This window comes from Gallus gallus, chromosome 19 (assembly GCF_016699485.2).
Source record: "Gallus gallus isolate bGalGal1 chromosome 19, bGalGal1.mat.broiler.GRCg7b, whole genome shotgun sequence".
In the NCBI taxonomy this organism is placed as follows: domain Eukaryota; kingdom Metazoa; phylum Chordata; class Aves; order Galliformes; family Phasianidae; genus Gallus; species Gallus gallus.
The window spans coordinates 8291422-8312761 of NC_052550.1; the positions used below are offsets into that span (position 1 = coordinate 8291422).

At 41.5% G+C, this 21340-nt stretch overlaps 1 protein-coding gene across 21 annotated transcripts in view; it reads right to left on the reverse strand.

Moving 5' to 3' along the window:
- BCAS3 (BCAS3, microtubule associated cell migration factor) overlaps positions 1 to 21340 on the reverse strand; it is a 302111-nt gene that overhangs the window by 157980 nt on the left and 122791 nt on the right. For all 21 annotated transcript variants that reach the window (XM_040650521.2, XM_004946730.5, XM_004946729.5 and 18 more), the window contains 3 exons: positions 10000 to 10100; positions 6781 to 6977; positions 5442 to 5539 (listed from right to left, as the gene is read on the reverse strand). In XM_040650521.2, coding sequence (XP_040506455.1) covers positions 5442 to 5539; positions 6781 to 6977; positions 10000 to 10100 — 396 coding nt within the window. The remainder of the gene's footprint in view (positions 1 to 5441; positions 5540 to 6780; positions 6978 to 9999; positions 10101 to 21340) is intronic.

Genomic DNA, 21340 nt, shown 5'->3' on the forward strand with positions numbered 1-21340 from the left:
TTAGATGAACTAGATCAAGTTGAAAAAAATCTAAGTACCAGAATTCTGTACTGTGCAGCTCTCAGACACACACTCACACACACACTTATTTAGCAAGGCAGCCAAATAGGATGGAGAAAGCACACACATGCAGGCGTGTGATATTTAATCATTAAAAGAAAACCTGAGCATATCCGAAACTTTATAATTGCCCTGGAAATACTCCAAAAAACACTTTTCAAATGAGAAACATACTAAGCGTTTTAAATAAGTATCTCATTAATATAATTTGCTTGAAAGCTGTTACAGGAAAGAACCGTAACTTCAACACGTTTAAATTTAAGCTGACAGAGTGCAGACGAACAACGCATCAGTGCTGGGCATGTGTTCTGTTACTGCACAGGTGATGCCCCCTAAGAACAGCTTGTTATATGACCATTATTAAAACCTCTCGATTGCTGTGAAGAGCAGACCAAGGGCCAAAGCTCCTTCCCAGCTTCAAAGCTCAGCATTATGCTCGGAGGATCGGAGCACAATCTCTGTCTGCAACAACAAACCACCTTTATACCATCCAGGTAATTACAGGTTCGGGTCAAGGATTCCAGACCGGATCGGTTACAGCTCTCTGTGCGAGGCCCCGCAGCGCTGGCCGGCTCCACTCAAGCAGGGCAGCTCAAATATCCACGACACCGGGATCCTCGGGCCCTACCAGCGCCCGCGACGGGAAATCGCCGGCCGCTCAGGCCTGTCAGTTATAGCCTGTGGCAATAAGGACAGCCTGGGAATTCATAATGTTGGTGACTTCATCTGCCAGCTGCATTCACACATCTTTACTACCTGAATAACTGATCTGCGCTACTCCAAGGCAGCGCTTTCTGATGTACAGCATTTGGGAATAAATATTTGATCGCACATACAACAGAAAAGAGCTCAGATGGTTTAAGGTGTGACAGCAGAAGTGTTTATTAAATTCCAAGTGAGAGCATTGCTGGACAGTAAGAATTTGTCCCAGGGTCCCTATCTCACAGGTGTGGTGATGAACAATGAAAGACCCCTTACAGGCAGAGGGAGGGAGGCGACCTCCCACCCCCGCTAAACCCAGTCCCATGTCAGTTCTGCTCATTAAACCCACTGCAGACATCAGGCCATCTATCCAGGGCCACCAGTCGCAAACAAAAGAGAGGGAAGTACTAAACTACAAGGCAATTTTAAGAGGGCATTGATTGAAATAACCAGAAGAGAGCTTCGTATTGTCAGTGTTTCATACAACAGTAATAAACAATCTTCATTAAAAAATGATGTGTGCATCCCTAAGAAGCACAGCACATGCCGGGTTTTAGAAGAGAATATAGATGTTCCACCTGCCCTACACACAACCAAAGGGGAAAAAAAAGCTCAAAAAAAAAAATCTTATCCACCAAATCTGTCTTGCCATAAGCAATTTCTATACTAAGCACTAAGCAAGAAAGAAACAGATCTCCTCTGAATAGGAAAGGAAAACGATGCAGAGATCAGACAGCTTCTTCCTGGTCAAATGTTTTTCTGTTGAGTTGACAACGTAACAAAATCACTGCCTGACTGTTAAGTGTCAAAAACCTCTTTGTATGAGGGAATACACTCTGCTTTTCATAAACACACACAGATGCACACATTTCTTAACAGAGCAGGATTGAATTTACAGGTATGACAGCACACCTGAATACCCAACACATTTGTTGCAGCTTAAAGGAAATGTCTGCCCATACAGACTCAGTGCAGCTGTGTGACCGAACGCTCTGTGATCAGGAACAGCTGCAACATCCTTGCTCTAGAGCTTTTCTATTTCTGCCAGTTCGTATTTGCTGTTCCCTGCAGATACTCCAGCCGTCCTGCACCCCTTTAAGTCCTCCATTTATCTATTTGTAAGTTGTGATTTTTCAGGTGAGTAACACACAAATTACTCAGCTACATGTTAGAGTATAAAACTTCTGAAAAGTACCCATTCATCACTGGAGACACTCAGCTGTTTATCTAGGCAATGCTGTTGCTTCCCAGATTAGTTCCAGTAATTTTGTAGATACCCTCAGCTATCCAAAAATCGTATCTAACTCAAGTCACGCCAAAGAAAGGAACAGCAATCAACAGTTAATGTAAAGTTTTCAAGTCATGCCTGCAGAATAGCCTGAAATAGAGACAGATCATCCTGAGGCAGATACTTCTTGTTGCCCTACAGAGATTGTTGGTTTAGATGTATGACGTGTGCGGTGTTCAGCTGCAGCATCTCCTGCAGATGGGACACTTACCAGTTTTCTTTTCCACTCTGCTGTCCAAAAGAGTCTTAAACGTAACCTGACTTACTGCATGCCTCTCCCATACACAGTGTGCTTCTGCCATGTGTACAAGTCTTCCCTTCAGTGCATATTATAAACTTCCTGTGTTACAAAGCTTTAAACTCAGTTTTGTCCCTTCAACATTAAACTGTGACTCTGGAACAGCATCTGGAATCACAGAGCATTTAATCCTTGAGGGTATATTCTCTCTACAGTGCATCCAACTAATACGTGTGTGCTGAGGGATGCATGTCCAGCAGCTTTGTGCGGCTGCATTTTTACAAACTTCTCTACTGATTAAATATAGAAAAACAAACATGGAGAACAGTATCTTAGAAAAATTTTAAGTGAAACTGAAATAATTATACTGACCTCTGTTTTTTTTTGTATGTATCCACCATCTTTACAGATACTGACATCCACCTTGAAAATATTCTCACAATTCAGTTCTGCTCTGTTCCAATGAATACTTTTTTCAAATGTCTTTGTGAGAGAACGCTGTCATTAGTGTGCCATCGTTGCACAGACACGTGCACAAACCACAATTAAAAAACCTGCACAAATGTCTTATTAGCTGCAATGCCAAAGTTCTCACCAATGGGGAGACGGAAGGAAGCTAAAAAGACCGATGGAAAAATTAAAGTAAAGATGATAAACATGTACTTGAAATCTTCTGATAGGAAGAACAAGCGATGGAGTCAGATAAGGAGAGGCGCCACGCTGGTTGTGTCTCTAAGCAACGCCAGATAAACATCTTTATAAAGTGCACCAGACTCGCATGCATGGGTCAGAGCTGAAGGATCACTTCCTGGTTCAGCTCAGCCAGTAAAAATTTATGACCTACTTAAAAAAATGCTGCAAACCTAAATACGTATTTTCCAATAAATTCATTTTCCACAAGGAACGCAAACCACTTACAGAATGCCTCAGCAGTAGCAGGAAATGAGAATATTTACAGTAGTGGAATACAGTATTAAAATACTGCAACGTTGCACACGAGCTTTTGAAATAAAACCTTTAAATGCAGAGCCGAGCTTAATGCAGTTTTCCACACACCTCCAAGGGAGGAATAAAGTAACCACACCGCTCCTCTTTCTGCTGCCCAACTCTGCTGCAAGGACAGTACAAGATTTCAGAAACTGCACACGTTTTTTCTCATCTCTTTGACCCTGCAGAACTCCAACCCCAACGCCATTTCACATACACACATACCCACCCAAAGTATGGACAAATACTTTCTGCATGGGAAGGAACTAAGGGCCAGGCAATATGAAAACTGCAAATAGATGTTAAAGTCCCTGAATCAAAAATCAATTCAAACTCGAACAGCCTGGCAGCGAAGCTAAATAAATACTGCTATCAGCATGTCTCTAACAAAACCCACGTATTGTTTATAAGAAACTTATGAGGTGTTATAATAAAATGGAGTCACTGCTGTACAGTAAATATATTTTTAGTGTCATAACAATGTATAAAATTGACTTTGGCAATTTTAATATGGACACACATGTTAAAGGCATTACCAATGGAGCTTCATCACATTCATATGAGCCATTTCAGATTAAGGCCCCATCTATTCTATAGGAAAGGCTGCTCAGCACAGAAGTATGGTCCGAACATGGTTCATTGTTTCCAGTGTTGCTGGAACAAAACAGCTTTAGAATGTGGTACTGTTACAGAATAGCAGCGTTTCAGAATTAATACACATCCCTGTTACAGGGAACTGCACTGCTCCATTCACACTTAGGAACAAAGACGCAAAAGAAGCCAATCTCAATACTGCAGATGTCTCTACCTGTATCACCTGGCACAGTCACACTGATAGCAAGGAACAGCCATGCCATTAATCACTCTGAACCTGAAGTGTCAGATACACAGACAGAAGCACTGCTGGAACTGGAGCTTCCATCTTCCAGGGGCAATGCACACAGATGAACTAATCCAAAAAGATGGAACTGCTGCAATTTTGTTCTCTTATGTATCAAATCAGAACTTTCAAAATTACATTCACATACACTAAAACAAATATAATTCCATTTAAATAACCACCATCAGATATCCAAGCTCAGTGGGAATTAATTTAACTAGTTTTCAATACTTGAAAATGGAATTTATAACGACAATCCTCAGTATCCAACGTAAATGAGGTTATTACTGAACACAGTTATAAACAGATCTAAGAAATATCCTGTAATACTGAAACAAATTAATTTGGCAAACAATGCAGAATCTTGGACTCAATTTGTATGTATAGCAAACAGAGTCTGGAACGGGAGCTTTTATTTTAACTCCCTTTAAAACAACCTTCAGAAATCAGTTTCTGTATGTGTTACAGTCTCCTTTTACAGTTTAACCTCAATCCAATCAGCAGTCTCCAGGGATTTTCAAATCACTACAGATTAAAATCCTCTCTGACTTGACTGTTTGACTAATGCCGTGTGTTTAATAATTCTACTTGTGAGAGATTTTATTTGACAAAATCCTGCTGTGTGGAACCTTCAGACGCTATACAGCTGTACTGGAATATAAAGCTCTGTTGTCTTTGTTTCTTTATATAGACTATGCTCCAGCACCACGAAAAAGAAAAAACTTTATAGTGCATACATTACTGTGTTGATATTAATGTAACTGCTGTAATATTAAATTTACACACACTGTTTTAGAGCAGAGTAGTGAAAATGTGCCTGTTAGACAAGCATCAGTTAAACTTCCATGTTGTCTTGACTGTTCACAGAAATAAATTACGTTTATGATTACATTTCAATGAATTGTATTTTATAAACGAGATTGAACTGTAATATTCTACGCTTCAGGCATTCATTAATAAAAGCATTTCAGTCTCAGTGTTTGCAAATGTTCTGCTTTTTAATTTGGGCATTTTTAAGCATTCTCTAGCTTAATGTAAATACAGCATTTGTGTTTCGTGACAATGCTGTGACTTCAGATATGAATGGTAAGAAGAAAAGTCAACATGATTGTAGCCTTTGAGATACATATGTGTAAGACAGCACTTACCAGTTAGCGCAGCTGAAAACTGTGATAACCCTTCAAGTGCACAGCATTGGTTAGTGAATGTGTTACCAGGCAAAGAGAAGATGTGATTGATGAATGCCACAAGTATCAAAGAAAACAGAAAAACCAACGTGTTTTTACCTGAAGTCGCATCAATCACTGTTGAAACTCCTCTGCGATCAGAAACGGGACGCGATGAGCCGGGCATGCTAACAGGTTCTGAACGAACTGGCTGAATCCTAAATGATAAGTTACAGTCACCACCTGTGTCAAATCAGTGCTCACATGGGCTATAATTAAATCACAAGCTGAAAACAAACGAGCAATTGAGCAACTATTTATTTTCAAATCAGCTGCCCTGCTAGAATTTGACTTTGCTCTCAGGGCCAAGGCATGGACAATCCATTCACAGACAGGTTAAGATGATACACCGAGGGAATACCCCTACACTACACCTCAGATGTTAGCTGCCTCCCCACAAAAATACCCCATCTATCTGAACTGCTTACAGTTCCTTCAGGCCCTCCTGAACAATGGCAATTTCTTCAGCAGTTTAGGAGAAAAGACATATTCGTAACTGCCCACTCCTTTTGTAGTACATACATGTGAAATGTTCCATGTTCCTTTAATTTAATTTCTTCTCTTTCTGCATATGTTCTCATATAGACAACGTTTAAAAATCATTTCAAAGCATATTTGGCGTTTTCGCCCCTACCTGTGGGAGTTAAGTGTATGCAAGGAAAAAACACGTATTTCAAAACCACGCGCTTTTAGTCCAAGGACAACCTACCCAGTTTGAATGGGATTGCTCCTATCACCCATTTCTCATCTTTTACCTACAGGAGTTTCAAACAAAGTCCCAAACAATTCAAGTCCACTCTACAGACCTTTGGACTTCAAACCACTTGCAGACTCAGAAGCATGGAAACTTGTTAAACCTTGAGTTACTGGATGGGACACAGAAACATATGGTGCATAAAGCACTTCTACAAAATTGTTACATCCATGATTACAAATCCACATACACCCTCCCCCTCTTAGGCCACCCTCTCTCAGTTTCGAGAAAGACAAAATGAATACATGAAAAATAATGACAAGAAAGGAAGAACACAAAACAAAACAAAACAAACAGCCAAGGGCAGAAGGGCAAAAATATTCCAGAGCTCCCATACTGTTCCAACACTGACTGCTTCATCCAGTCAGCACCCAGATCTGTGGCACCACATTCCTATTCGTGACTGAGAGAATTAATTTTTTAAGCAATGCAGAAACTGTAAAGCCAAGACGATGCTGAGGAAGGCCACCAGACTCTATTATCTTTCACTGTAATTTACACAAGAGGTGACAAAAATGAACGTAAGCTGTTTGACCTGGATGAATCTTTACTGCTACATGTTCTATACAGATGGCCCCATTTAAGCACAAGATAAGTGATTCACACAACAATGTGAAACAGCTTGGAAATGCATTTTATTTTTACCTGAGACTGTTGAGATCAAGATCATCTGTATCGAAGTCCAGCAGCGGCTGTGGGGTGTCACTGGGGCCGTGTGACTGCAGCACTGAGGAGCTGGATGAAATGACGGTGGTTTGGCCTGAGGGGTGAATGGTTTTGAACTGGAACTGAGGGCCCATCCAGAGGCGCCGATGGGGCCCGGTGTGAGTCACTATCTCGACCTGTGGGAACAGAGGGAATGGTTCACACAAAATAGATGCTACGGCACAACCGCTAAACATCTACGGCTGTGGCAGCAAGCAGGGGAACACGCTTCTGACAGCATCCACGTGGAGTGGACAGAGGAACTGAAAGTCTGCATTCCCCAAATATTCTTGTCAGTCACTTCAATCCTGACCTGGGCAAGGGATGCACCTTCTAAAACAAGCTGTTCCAGCTTTGTTCCGGCTGCTTTCTCAAAGTTCACACTTTAAACAGCACTGCTTCACAAGCATATAGTGTGAACTATATTTCAAACCAGAGCTCATAATTAGTGTTGGCATCCCGAGGATAACACTGGCAGAGACCATCTTGCTGGAAAGCAACAAGGTTGGTGACAGAGAGCAATGTGATGCGCACTGTGAGACACCGAGCACCTCAGGTCAAGTTCATTTCTGTGCAGATACAATACAGATATGTGTGTGCAGCTACAGAGTTTAGAAGGACAGTTACACACACCTTCATTTAAACGAATTCTCAGAATTAAGACAGAGGTAGAGGTGATTGTTTGCACTGAACAACCACACATCCATTACATGGTAGGTGTATACGAGATACGTATCTGTGGACGTGTTTGTGCATGGATACACACACAGAGCTCCACAGTTCCATTCTTACTTCCAAGAGGCACAGAGAATACAGGAGGTGGATCTAACAAACAATAATCTTCTCTACCAGGGACAGTCTACTGAAGTTGAGAAAACAAGTCATTTCAGTAAATGAAATATTCAAAAATTATTTTGAAGAATGTCTTACCATGCTATTAACTATAAACTGCTGAGTATCAATTTTTGCAGGCTCCCAAAGAAGCCAACTACAGGAGTGTGGACAACTGTGGGAACTGAGATGGTAATGCTGCTGAAAATGTATGTGATCAGAATTCGGCCTTGTAAGCAGAAGGGCAAACAAAGCATCAGTCCTCAGTAACAACTGAAAAAAGAATCAGCCTTTAAAGATCAGAAGCAGGCAATATGAAATGAAAATATTAAGCTCTGCTGAACTCATGTTTTTACGATGACAAAAATAGACTGCAAACTTCCTATACTTTCATGTTAAAGTAACAATCAGCTTCATGATAGGAATGCAATTTAGTAAGGAAACCCATGAAAATGCATTTTGGTATCTGTACGACACAGATATGTATCTCAGGGTTTTATTTGTGCACGCATACATGTACTACTGACTCTAATTCTTTAAGAAGGAATTTTAAACACTGGATAATGTTGTTCTAAGTTCTCTGCTAATATAAGACGACAAATGCACAGCCTATTTAGCACTATTTCCATCCCTGCATTTATCCCAGCGTAACTCAGATTGACTGTAGATGTTTCTGAGTCAAGTAGCTTTTATGTAGCAGTGTAAATTAGGCCACAGATAAAGTAATCTGTATATTTTAAGCTTGAAACCATCAGTGTCACAGAGCCGAGAGGTAAACAGATGCCTTCGCAATTTTACTGAGGCTATGGCCAGATGTTCCTATTCACTCTCCTGTTGTGTGCAGGACAAACATATTGTATCTACTTCACACTGACAGCACACATTACCCACTGTTCTAATTGAAAAGTTGAAGTGAAGGGCAGTGTTTTTTCACTGCATGCTGTTACTGTTGATAACAACACTTTAATTTTGAAAAACATACTTGCACTTTAGGCTTAATCTAAAGTGGCTTGCTTAGAGAATGCTCACACCTTCGTGCTCAAAAGAGGTATCACTGCTCATTTCACTTAGCAAAAATTAAACGTTCCTGAAGCAATCTCCAAATTATACGTGTTCTGAGTGATGTCACTTTCCATCTTTTATTATAAATATGTTTCATCTTGTAGAGGGACGGATGTGATCCAGTTTGAGCATTCTTAAATCCGTTCGACTTCCCTACTTGCCAAGAAACAGTAACAAGCCCATCCTGTAGGTTTGTTTACTTTTTCTCACTATACACTGGAAAGTCACCAAAACAGTAATGTAAGCACAACTATCCAAACAGTACTGGAGAGGCTTTACCAGGTATTAAGTAAAACTACAGATGGAATCTTGGACCCAGTGACCACAGTGACAGAACTGCATGCAGCCATTTGGTAGTTTTACCATCGTTATGCCTTGACAAATTAGAGACAGCCTAAGCAGATAAGCTGCATGACTGAGGAGCTACATTTGAAAACCTGGACCAGGTGAGTGGATTCACAAGAATAGATTTGCCATTGAATGCAACTCTCTGAAGGGCACCTGTGGAAACCCAACTTCTCCTTTTAGGAAAATGTGGGTGATTTATTCACCAGTGGGAGAAGCAAATCACACCTACAAATATTTCATATTCATTAAACAATGTAACATACCCCAGCAACATATTTAATGCATCATTCTCATAATAGCATTGTTCTTCAACAGTAGAAAACCCACTTGCTTATTTAGAGTGAAATCCACGTACCAGGTAAAGCCAAAGCATACATAAATTTTGTTTTTTTTTTCTGTCAAGACTTTTACTTCTAACAGGATCTAATTCTCAGAATATTATTCATGACTTACATTCTTCAACTGAAGTTATACTTTGAGCTAGATCATCAAGTATTTACTGGGTTCTTAAAAGTAGCTTCACTCACTGAAACAAAGCAAGAATGGCTACAACTGCCATGATTTCACCCCATATGAAACTATTCCACCAAGCAAGATTATCTACTATTTTTATGCTAAAATACAGTATGTATAATACAGAAGACATCTTCATTTCGCCAAGCCAACTCCTGCACCCACATCTGAAAAGATCCATGTCAGGAGAAAAAGGGGTTGTACGTGGTTTTTAATACGTTTGTTTAAAATTCAGAGACAATCAAACTCATACAATGTTAAGTCAGGAGCAAAGCCTGTTTTACACACGGTAACAGCCACGGTATACTGTCAGTTTACTCTCAATTCTGAAGCAAAGCTGTGAGTTTTACTCCTAGGGGATACGAGCACTGTTTGGTTCCTGCAGTGGAACCCTCCAGAACGTACCTGTGACAGCCACTCTTCATCCTCCTGCCCGCTGTGGTCGGATGCCAAGCTGTCATAGGACTCGTGTCGAGTGATAGGCCCAGGGCTCCCTGGTGGAACCACTAAAAAGAAGAAAATGGAAAAATTTACCTTCAGATGTTCAGCTCTATGGACTGCATAATGTACAAAAGCACCTTTAACGCCATCACCGTTTATACATATAACTTCGGGGAAAACCACAAGCCAGTGCTCAAACACTATGGCAAACAAGAGAGATGCTACTGGAGTCACTATTGTAAAGATTAATATTTCACGATTCACAGTCCTTGAGTCCTTTAAACACACCAGCAAAGCTCACAGTCTGTGGTGAAGGCACCGCGCGGCCCTAAGGACGGCTCCACGTGTGGGAGAGCCGCGACTCACAGTGCAGCGGGGGGGGCTGAGTGCAGGGGGGGCTGCAGCCCATGGAGGGACAGCTTCATGCTGCCATGGGATGATCCCCGGTCATGTTAGAGAGTGGACTGGAATTAGAACCAGTATTTTTATATCAGCATCATCTAAGCATGACTCTGTTTTCTCAAAAGTGATTTTTAAGAACCCCTATGTTACAGGGCTGAGCTTTATGTGGCAGCTTTCCACCCAGCACTGCAAGGGCTGGGAGCCCGTGATAACAGCGGGATGGCAAAACAGACACAACCATACCCATAAACACAGCACGGCGTTTTCACAAATCCATATATATTACACGACAAAAAAAAAAAAAAAAAAAAAAAAAAAAGAATTTCCATGGTGTTTTTTCAGTGTGTTTTCTAAACACAACGTCGGCTTTGGAGCCATTCTGAACACCTCGGTATCGCAATATGTCCTTATTCTGAAGGCCGTAATGTACCAAACTCACCTCCAAGCCTCACTCGTGACAGAACTGAGGTACGCGAGGAGATACATGCACACCAACATCGACACTCGTAATGGCGGCAGCAACAGAGGGAGCCGCGAGCCCCGCCTTCTCCCGCGCTGAGCAGGCGCCGGATCTCGCGAGAGGTTCCAGCGCGAGTTGGGCGGGGCGGGTTGAGCGCGCGGCCGGCCCGCAGGGCGGGAAAGGCGCCGGTGCTGAGGAGCGGGGCGCGTGAGGCGCCTTGCGGTGCGCCCTCAGCTGCGGCGGGCGGCAACGCAGCGCTGCACGTGCGCGCTTACAAAGCAACACTGACCCTGTCCTGTAATTCCGTGGCTTACGGGTGGGTCTGTCTGTCCTGTATCTTGCGTGGTATTAAGAAAACACAGGTACCATCCTACACTGCAAACAGCTGGCGGTTCGCAGCGTACATCCAACTCACAACCATAACCCCATCCGAATTCCTTGCCATTATTCTGGCACGTTCTGCTGTGGCCCCAATTTCCCCACAGCTCCCCGCGCCCCACAAGAAACACTGCAGAGCTTCCGAGGGCACAGCTGCAGCCTTCCCTCGTGGAGCTCTGCTAACAAACTTCATGGCTCCAGCAGATGTTTTTGCTTTCCAACCAACGGGAACTTTATGGACTGTTGTGCATTTTTTTGTCCTTTCTGTCGCAGGGGCAACGCCTCAGCTGCCAGGCGCAGAGCAGGGAGCGCAGCGCTGTGGGTGCCTTCCTGCCCCTCAGGGCAAGCCGAGCTCCGCGGCAGTTCAAGACCGCTTCACAGGACAAAAGAAACAGTTCAAATCAAACAACAGGTTTGGTTTTCCACTCCCGCCTTTCCCTGTGGAAGCGCAGCATCGCTTGGCCCTGCGTAGGCAGAAACACACATCTCCGTGCAACTCAGACGCAGCATTAACTCTTTCTACCCAGAAGTGACGACATGCGGAATTCCACAGGACGGCTCTGCCTCCGAGTTCACCAGCGGGGCAACAGTGATAAAGCCTCAGCTGAGGTCAAACCTCAATAATTTATTTCGCTATTTAATAAAATAGCATTTATGTGCCACACCTATCACAAAAGCAGGCATTTAAAGAGAGTCTGGTTTTGATAGCAGGATCCCGTAATGACGGGCCCGGCCTCGCCGCAGGCAAAGCACGCATTACTCCCACTGCCCGAGTGGAGCAAGCAGCACTGTGTGAGATACGGCCTCATGAGACAAGTGATCCTCACTGGAGATTTGCCATGGCTGTGCTCCTTATTACAGATAGGCATACAGACATTTTTTTTTTTTTTCAGGTTAAAATGGCCTTGAAGTTATAGAAGCAAATACGACCTAAAAATGTAAGATTCTTTCTGTGTTTCTGGGTCACGCATATCTCGTATCGTTATCAACCGGCCCCAGGACAAGACCCAGTCACAGTCAGAGGGACATTTCCAGGAACTTCAGCTCTAAAGTAACACAGTATCTTCCTGCCTAAACCTTTAAGTCTGAATTCCAACTGGAAAGTACAACAGCTCTGCACACATCAGTGCTGCTATTCCTACACTGCACCACACAGCTTTTCAGTTTCCAGAGGATCTCTCTATAATGCTCACAATAATTCAGAAGCTTTGTATTAAGCTGTGCTTTTAGTTTCGCACTTGTCCTTCTTTCTGTGGGAACACATCGTGTCACACACGTGGATAAAGAGCAAGCCCTTCCTCCAGAGAGATTCTGCTGGCAATTTCAGGTGCCAGTAATCCAATCCAATCCAATCCAGTGTCTGAGTTATGCCAATTTTTACCTTCTTGCTATTCTTACTCCATCATCTGGAACACGCATATGCCAAATGTCAGAATACAACTCAGTTCACTTACTCTAAAAATGCACAAACACTCAGGAATTTTTACAAATATCTGCAGAGTGAAGAAAAATACAACAAAACTGGGAATTTATTAAAAATCTAAGGCGAGAATTAAAACATGCAGTTTTTATTAAAGCAGTAGAGCAGAACATCATTTTCTAGGGCTAATTCATAACCACAGAAAACATAAGCATGCTGGCATGCTTCCAAGGTCATGCTTTAAAAACTGGAGTGCTACCCACAGCAGAAATCAGGGCTTTGCCATAAATGTTTGGTAAGAGGTAAAACCACCTCGGAGCTGCTCAGAAGTACTGGCAGGGACCTGAAACTCCGTCCTCCTTACCGTGAAAAGTGATCTACACCAGCTCTAAATCTGGAATATATTCTTATCTCTCTTTTCCCGACTAGCTCTACTGAACCACTGCACCTTTAACTGAGGAAAATCAGAACTGCAGTGGAAATTATTGTTCTTCATCTTCTTCCTTGACCTGAACACGGCCCTCTCATCTTCATCCCCCAAATAAAAGCTGCAGGTGGTTATCAGTTGCTCTAAGGTAAAGTAAAAAAATAAATCCTCAGACTCCGTTTTCTGCACTTGCAAGATTAATCTTACTGCCATGCTGAAGATCACTAAATGCAAGGGTCAAATTTTGAAGTCTCTGTGATAACTGCACAGAAATGACTATGGAGAGAAACGCTTCACGAACCAAAACAAAGCACCCTCTGAAACTGCAGGGCCCTATTCACACAGCTCAGTGATTAATACAGAAAAACCTGTTTTGAAACCTTACCATTACTGATAAATTAGAAAGCAGACAATTTATATTAAACTTGGGAATAAGTTGCATAGGCATTTTGATGCGTGAGCAAGACCTGGAGAAATACGTATGCTTGGCAAATACTGGAATTAACAAACGGTGCTTTTGTTCATAGATGGGATAATTATATGATAAATACCTAGACCAAAGACAAATCTTCATTCATTCAAACATTATAAATTGACATCTTTCAGCAGCAAAGAAGTGTTGGAACAAAGAAACACTACAGCTCAATTGGTGTGTGCACACTTATGGTTCTGATTTGTGAACAATAAATCATCAGTTTTACTTAGTTTTGTGTACTTTCTGAACCAAAAAGTTTTAATTTTCTCATTTATATAAATAAGCTTTAGACAATTCAATTTAATTGAGTTATATATGAAATTCCCTATGTGCTCTTTTCTAAGGGATGTTTGTCCAAATTAAGAGCAAACAAAGGCATTTGCAGCCTATAAAGACTGTTCTGTGCTGCCTGCCATACACGTGTGCAGACACTCAGAAAGCTTTTCTTTACCTCAATTGAATACACAAAATTTATTGTTCGAAATAAGATTGTAAAACCTACTAGGCACAGACAGCGTGCTCTTAACCAGTTCATCAAATCCAGCCTGTCCTTCATCTACATGCAGGCTGCAGTGATGTCCAAGGGAAACAGGTATACAAATGGCAGATTACACACCACTGATTTCATATGAATCACATGCTAACATCTGATTTTGATGTTTTTTTCTGTGATTCCTAAGTTATAACTGAAATGATCAGAGGTGGTTGAGAGACCTGCAGTAATCACATGCTTGTCAACAAGCTTCAGGACTACTCTTAAACGCCACAATCTGAATGACCATTTAAAACAAACTGCTTTTAGCTCGGTGGTATACTCTACATGCTTTTACTCATGGCTGTACGTCAGTGATCAATGTTCTGTTTTTAATGCATTTTTTAGCACGTAAACTTCTGCAGAAGCATTCCATGCAAATTAAAGTATCCTCTCCTACCCAAAGCTTCTTCCCACTCAGTTTTTCTCATGTTACAACTGTTTCTGAGATTCTTATATGCACAAACATCATAAAATTACACGTTAAAAAATCTGTAAACCAGGATTTTGCTCAGCCCAAGAGTTATTTCATAACACCAATTGACTTACAGATTTATTCATTATTTGTATATTGACTCCAGTTTACTAGGTGCTTTATAGACCATCCTTTCTCCGTATCAGAACTTTAATCTTACAGGAATAGCCAGGACTCTAAGCAGGATATGAATTCTCCTTAGAATTACCCCAGCCTGGCTGACTGCTTTACTTGCTCCTTAGTTCACTCTGGTCTGACAGTCAACAGCTGCATTTTGTTTTCCCTAACAGTACTAACAGTTTTCCCTAACAGTACAGGTTGGGTACTCAGGCTTCGCTGTTACTCTTGGTTGCACTGCAATCAGGTAAATGTTCTCCATGCTAAAGTTCCAGCTTCCTCTCCCAGTGTTCCCGTAGGAAAGCAGTCAAGTGCAACCAGCATTTAAATCTGGGCAGAGCTAGAACCCAGCCCTCAGGATGGAGTTCCTTAAGGCCGTTCAACACTTCAAATACTGAGACTGTGAGCAGACTATCAGCTTTGTACCGAAGGATAACACATATATTCTTTCCCGAGTTAAAAAATAATTTCAACTGCATGAACCTGTGGTGAAATCCATCTGATGGCCATCTTTAAGGAATTATGGAAGAGGTAACTATTTCTATAATTCACTGACTTCAAAAGTATGTTTGACATTATTGTCGGGAAAATTATGTTAACCATGGATTACTGTTACAATCAAAGTATGTAGTGAGAAGTCAAGAGGCTTAGTAGTAAATTTTCAAAGCGGTGCGTGGGGATTTACCCGTTTGACTCCCATTAACGTCAATAGGAGTCGCGCGGCTAAATCCCTGTACACTGCTTTGAAAACTGACCCCTCCGTGTTGATGGACCCCTCTCTAAGAAGTTCCAGATGACCATGTAAGAATAGTAAAGAACTGTTTCAGCATGTGCCCTTGTTCATTATTGTTGTTTGTACACATCTGAAAGTATTTTAATTCCTATACACAGTGCTGTTTCCAGCATTTAGTATATAAAACACGGATTAAGATGGGCAAGTCCTGGGTAATCTGACGAAGCCCTACACAGGTATATATATGCATCAAAAAATTAACACAGATTGGCAGCCCCCAAAACACCTTACCGAGTTCATTTTTATCTGCCTGCCTATACTGTTTCACAAACAGCGACTGCGGCTGAAGAACGTTATCAGGCTCAGCACACTGCTTGTATGCAGTGATGCAGCTCTTCCATGAAATGGTATCTGCCCTGTTCCTGTTTACCCCAATCAATCCATTGCTCAGTCAGAAATTAAATTTGCTTCCCTTTACCACTTAATCCTGTTTCCTGTAGGGAGCAGGAAGTACAGGTTAGTTTTAGGGAAACTTCGCTTCCCCTTAGAAAACACCATGAACTACAGTTTCATTAGAAACATCTTTTTTTGGAGCAGGAAGGTGATACAGATTAGCTTGCAATCTGTTACGCCTTGTAATATAAGAAGCAAACCTGGAAATTCTGTTTTCACTGTCGGCGACTACTGCCAGCAAAACCCAAATACTCACAGAAGAAAAGGAGGGACGGTATTCCTACTCAGCAATCTGATACCATGAAAATAGAAATCCTAATTTTAAAAAAAATGGACATTAGGAAAATAAATCTATTCTTAGAAATGTTTATGAAGACACCAAAATGCAGTGGGAAAAGAAGGAAGTACCACAGAGGTGGGCACAAGTTCCATTGTTAGCTGTGACTGCTTAGGGAAACACTGTGCTGCCACTGCAAGGACTCTTGGGTTGTTAGCTTCTGAACTCTTGAGAACGTTGAGGGTAAACTGTATAACAACTCTATAAGGTAAATATGCTCCTGGAAATAGTTTCACTTGTCTTTTTTTTTTTTTAATTATAACCATAGAACACTTATTTTTAAGATCTCTTACAGTTCTCATGTGATAGCTGGAGAGAATACATCGGTCACAGTAAGCAGTTAAGAATTAGTTCTCAAATTCTGAAATGAGGTTTTCTGTAACTGTATTAAAAATCCTCTACAAAATCCAAAGGAATTAAAAACCATTCTGCAAAGATCTGGATTTTTAAAGGACATCTCAACAACTCCTTTGAAACTACTGGTGTACAGATCCAGGAAGTTCCTTTTAGAAGTATGTTGAATTCATGTATTACATGGCAATAACAAAATAGAACTTAATGAGAAGGATACACTAACTACAGGTAATTTCAAGGAGAAGGAATAATAATGGCAAACTGAGAATCCAGAAAAAAATATACATATATATATAAATATATATATATAAAATTTCCCATCTGGATAATAAAGTTAAACATATGTACTGCAGTAAGTAGGTGAAATCTCAGCCGTGCGTTGGTTGTACACAAAATACCAAAACAACATAACGCTGTTTCCCATCTTTAAGTATAACAACCAGCCCAGGCTTAGTGCAGTACTCTTCCTGGCGGAGTCATTCAGAGCAAACAGAGCCCACGAACACTCAGGCTTCCAAATCACTGCCTGCATATCAGCTCAGTGTAGACGAGGAGCCTTCCCTGCTGCCTCCCTGCTGGCTGTCCTTACTTCTTGCAAAGCCCATCTCTGCCTCTGCCTTTCCTTCAGTTGTGCATACTCCCCTGGTGCTGCAGCTGCAGGTTTAAGCCCAGAACACTCAATTGACACGATTTTGTGGAAAGGCCATCATCCCTGGTGTACAGGTACATTGTTTAGGCAGCATTTGTACAATAAGTGGATAGAAATTTGGCAGTTCAAAATGTTAATGCGTGGACCTCTGCTAGTCCCAACCCTCTGCAGGGCTCACACTCAAGTGGGCTTTGCCCACCCCCAGCACGGCCAGAGAGCTTTGTTCACCCAGCCCAGCCAGCTCTGCTCTGAGCCCGACTGCCTCTGACTGCCGCATGCAGAGATGTCTCAGAAACACAGCAAAAAGGCTTTGAACACCTCGTAACTGCATGATAGCATAATTGCTGTTACAGAACAGGCTCTGGTTTTGATCAGTTTTATTATTTGAAACTGAGCTCCATTGTGACAGACATTGAACATACACATAGCAAGATACGGCTCTTGCCCACAGAGCATGCGGTACATACACTCTATAGCAACACATGCAGTGTGTGGTACGCACCAAAATATGTATTCTTTCACATTAAATTCACTATTAAAACCACCCATGCAAAAGAGTGCAAGAAAAAAATACAAGGCTGAGAAGCAGTAGAGCACTGAACATAATTATCAGCCCCAGTTCATTAGCCTATTCCCAGACCGCACCACATGCTCTGCTGTGCACAGAAAAAGCCTTGTGGAGCAGAACAACCAGATCCTCCCGGTACCTGCCCAGTGCACTCATATGGCTCCAGGTTGGGTGGGATTACGTGCACCATAACTTGTTCTTCATGGGCTCTGTCTTCATAGCACACATTCACAGTTACTTAATGCTCTCTGCTCTCATTGCAAGTCCTGCTTTCCTCTGCGCTATACTCACCAGTTGTATGTATGGAATTTTTATTTCCATCAATGGAATGTATGGAAGGAATATAAAATAGGCAATAAAGAACCACAATGTTGCTTAGAGACAAAAGTCTCACTCAGGGTGCGTAGCTTTCATCCGAGGGAGCAGGAAGTGCAAACATGATGTCAGTGTTCAGACTATCAGTATAAATCGTGTTATCATTTATCCCAAACAAACAGCAGAGAGAGCTTAACCCCTTCCTTTGAAGGCAATAAGCAGTTATTAAGTTCGACTTCTAATGAAAGCCATTTTCAGTAGAATGCTAAATGTGTACAGCAGTTGGTCCAGAAATGAAAATCTGTAGTAACAGCCAAAAGTCAAAGGCATGAATAAATACAGACCCTAATCTTTTCAAGAATCCCTTAATGAAGTCTATAAAACTGTTTATATCTTCAGGCCTAACTCAAGTGAAAATTCTTACTCAGAAATAAGTTACAGCCATGCAAATATTACTTGGAGACCAAAACAGGAACAAAGAACAAGAATATGTAGTCCTGTTCCAACTTCTAAAATTGAAATATGAATTAGCTAGCGTTTAGATTAAACAGCTATTGAGACAGCGAAGCCTCAGTGAGATGTCCATTTTTCTGAGAGACAAACAGTTTCCAGAAGTGGTCGGAGTGGGATAAAAAAACCCACTGCATCATTCCTTTTAACACCACAGAAATGGTCTTTGATTCTTTAAAAGCCAGCTGCAAAGATCTGTCTTCAAAGCCTCCTATTGGAAGTTTAATAGCGAAGAGGTGCAAGTACACTTACCAGCAACACTATAGTAAAGTAGAGACTTTTGTTTTAACAAAATCTATATTTATACGATTACATTTCCTACGGTTGAGGGCAGCTGTAATTAATGGATTTCCCTCCTTCCCCTAATGCAGTCATTTGTCAATTTAAACACAGAATGCCCAATCAATTTTGATGTATTTAGTAAGCAATTTGTCAAAGGGTACTGCATACCAGTTAATATATTAATTCTTGTCACTGGCCTTCTTCTGACAACTGCAGGTTGTCTCCACAAGATTGGTCCTGATGAGCCCAAACTCTTGCCAGGAACATGAAGGTGCCCTTTCCAGAGCCAAAGGACAGAAATCGTAATTAATGTTATTCATTATCTTTTGGGATCAGTTTTTGCTCTGATTTCAAGGTTTGATTCACGAACATGTTAATCATTCACGTGTCAGATATCTGAACCATGGTGCACAACACCTCCCGTGTAATGAAATGCAAAGGGGAGGAGTAAGAAAGAAGGGAAACAGGAAGTATGAAACGAGGATGTAAGACTTTCTGCTGGGATTCAAAGTCACTGCCATTCTGTTACGTACCACGCACGTGTCTGTATAAATTCAGACATGCAAAAAGTCTGAAATGTGCTCCAGAAGAAGCCGAGGAGGTTCTCATGACATTATTTTTACTCAGACCAACTGCAAAAAGCCTAAAACGGTTATAGGAGCAGGATGCTGACGCTTCCCGCAGGCTGGCAGGTTGTGAAGCTTAAAATGCAAGTTCACTTTCAAGCTACGAACTCACAGAAGGGTTCAAATCTCTCGCTGCCCACTCCCTCTCCTCTCCACACCAGCCACGGCTGCACTGAAGCACTCAGGTAGATGAGAACTGCATGCTCTGATCCAGGTTTTTGCAGCAGATGTCACTGATGACCTCAAAGCAATGAAACAGCTGTGCTAATCCACTTACAAATACCCTTGGGATAAAGGTCTTGGACACTTGTTGTACAAAATATTTCTTCAAACAATGGTTCCTTGTTCCTTCCTCAATAGCTCTGAATATAACTCTAAAATCCTTTAATAATATTACAAGTGGAGCTGTGCACAAAAGATACCTACGTGCAGTATTTTTGAAACCTCTTTATCACAAGAATTTTATACTTTTTGGAGACTAAAACAGATTTAGGTTCTGTGTTTTGGCATCAAACTGCATAGTTAAGAAAACCTGCAAAGTACAGCCCTCCAAGCAGCCCGCCAGACGTTTCATTGTTCTGCCCGTCTGCTGACAGAGGTACTCTGTGCTAAAAAGCACACTGAGTATTTTTCAATGACCCAGGGGGCAAAGGTCACTTATTATAAATGGATAATGAGACCTAATGCAATGTTCTGAGTGTGGACAAAGAAAGGGTCTATCCATACCCCCTTGTGACTTGGTCATTCAGGCTTTTATTTCCCCTGCACACTTAATGGAGCCAAACAATTGGCAGAAATGCTATACAGAAACTGAGAGAAACTGCTGTATTCTACCTCTGATAGACAGATACAAATAGTGACCCTGAAACGGCGCCAGAATTCCTCTTACCACTAACGTGGCAGACAGATGTAACATTCACCCTAAGCCTCCTATTTAGCCATTTGCTGGCAATTAAACTTACTGACGGAAGTGATAGCCCATCAAACCACAGGCTGCAGCTAATGTCAGCCCATTACGCTGCTCCAGGTAAGCAGAGCCAGCTAACTTCATTTCAGCCTGTATTCGAGGGGAAAAGCTAACAGGTGCTTGGGACTGATGTGTGCAAATCCTGTTTGGACTCCACTTCTTCACAAACTTCACCGAGTAGCTTCAGATACAACTCCAGAAGACCAAATAAAGCTTCGAAGATCACATATACACAAAGTCCAGTAAAGTTAACATTAACAGAATTCTCCATTTTCTTTCTGTCTCTAGTATTTATTTTTCTGTATTGTCAATATTCTGCACTCGTCTGACTTAAAATTATTTGCTGTTTGCTATTCAAATAATGGAAATTCATTATTTTGCTGGAATTTAGCTATCACTCATTCCTCTTCCATTAAAGAGAATCCAATACAGGAGACGTTTGAAATAGACAGTACTTGAGTTGTTAATGAAATACAGAGAAATAAATACAGAGGGAATCCCACCCTTCCCTTTTTTCAGGAGGAGGGATAAGTGTATGTGTGTATCTCAACATCAGTGCTCACTGAAAGGCCTTTGTTCAGCTGGTATCCATGTATTGCTTACACTTCAGCAGGAACGAAAAAGTTTACAAATACTTGTACAGAATGTCCAAAATTCCCCAGACAGTATTCTGTGCTTTTGGATGTGTACTGCAATAACTGCCTACTACATGCAATAATTTATGTATTTATAGGCTTGACAGCTGGCAGGAGAAATAGCTGCAGACAGCATGGAAGAGAAAGACGTCCACAACTACAGCAGAGAATTTGGGGAGGGGAGAAGGGG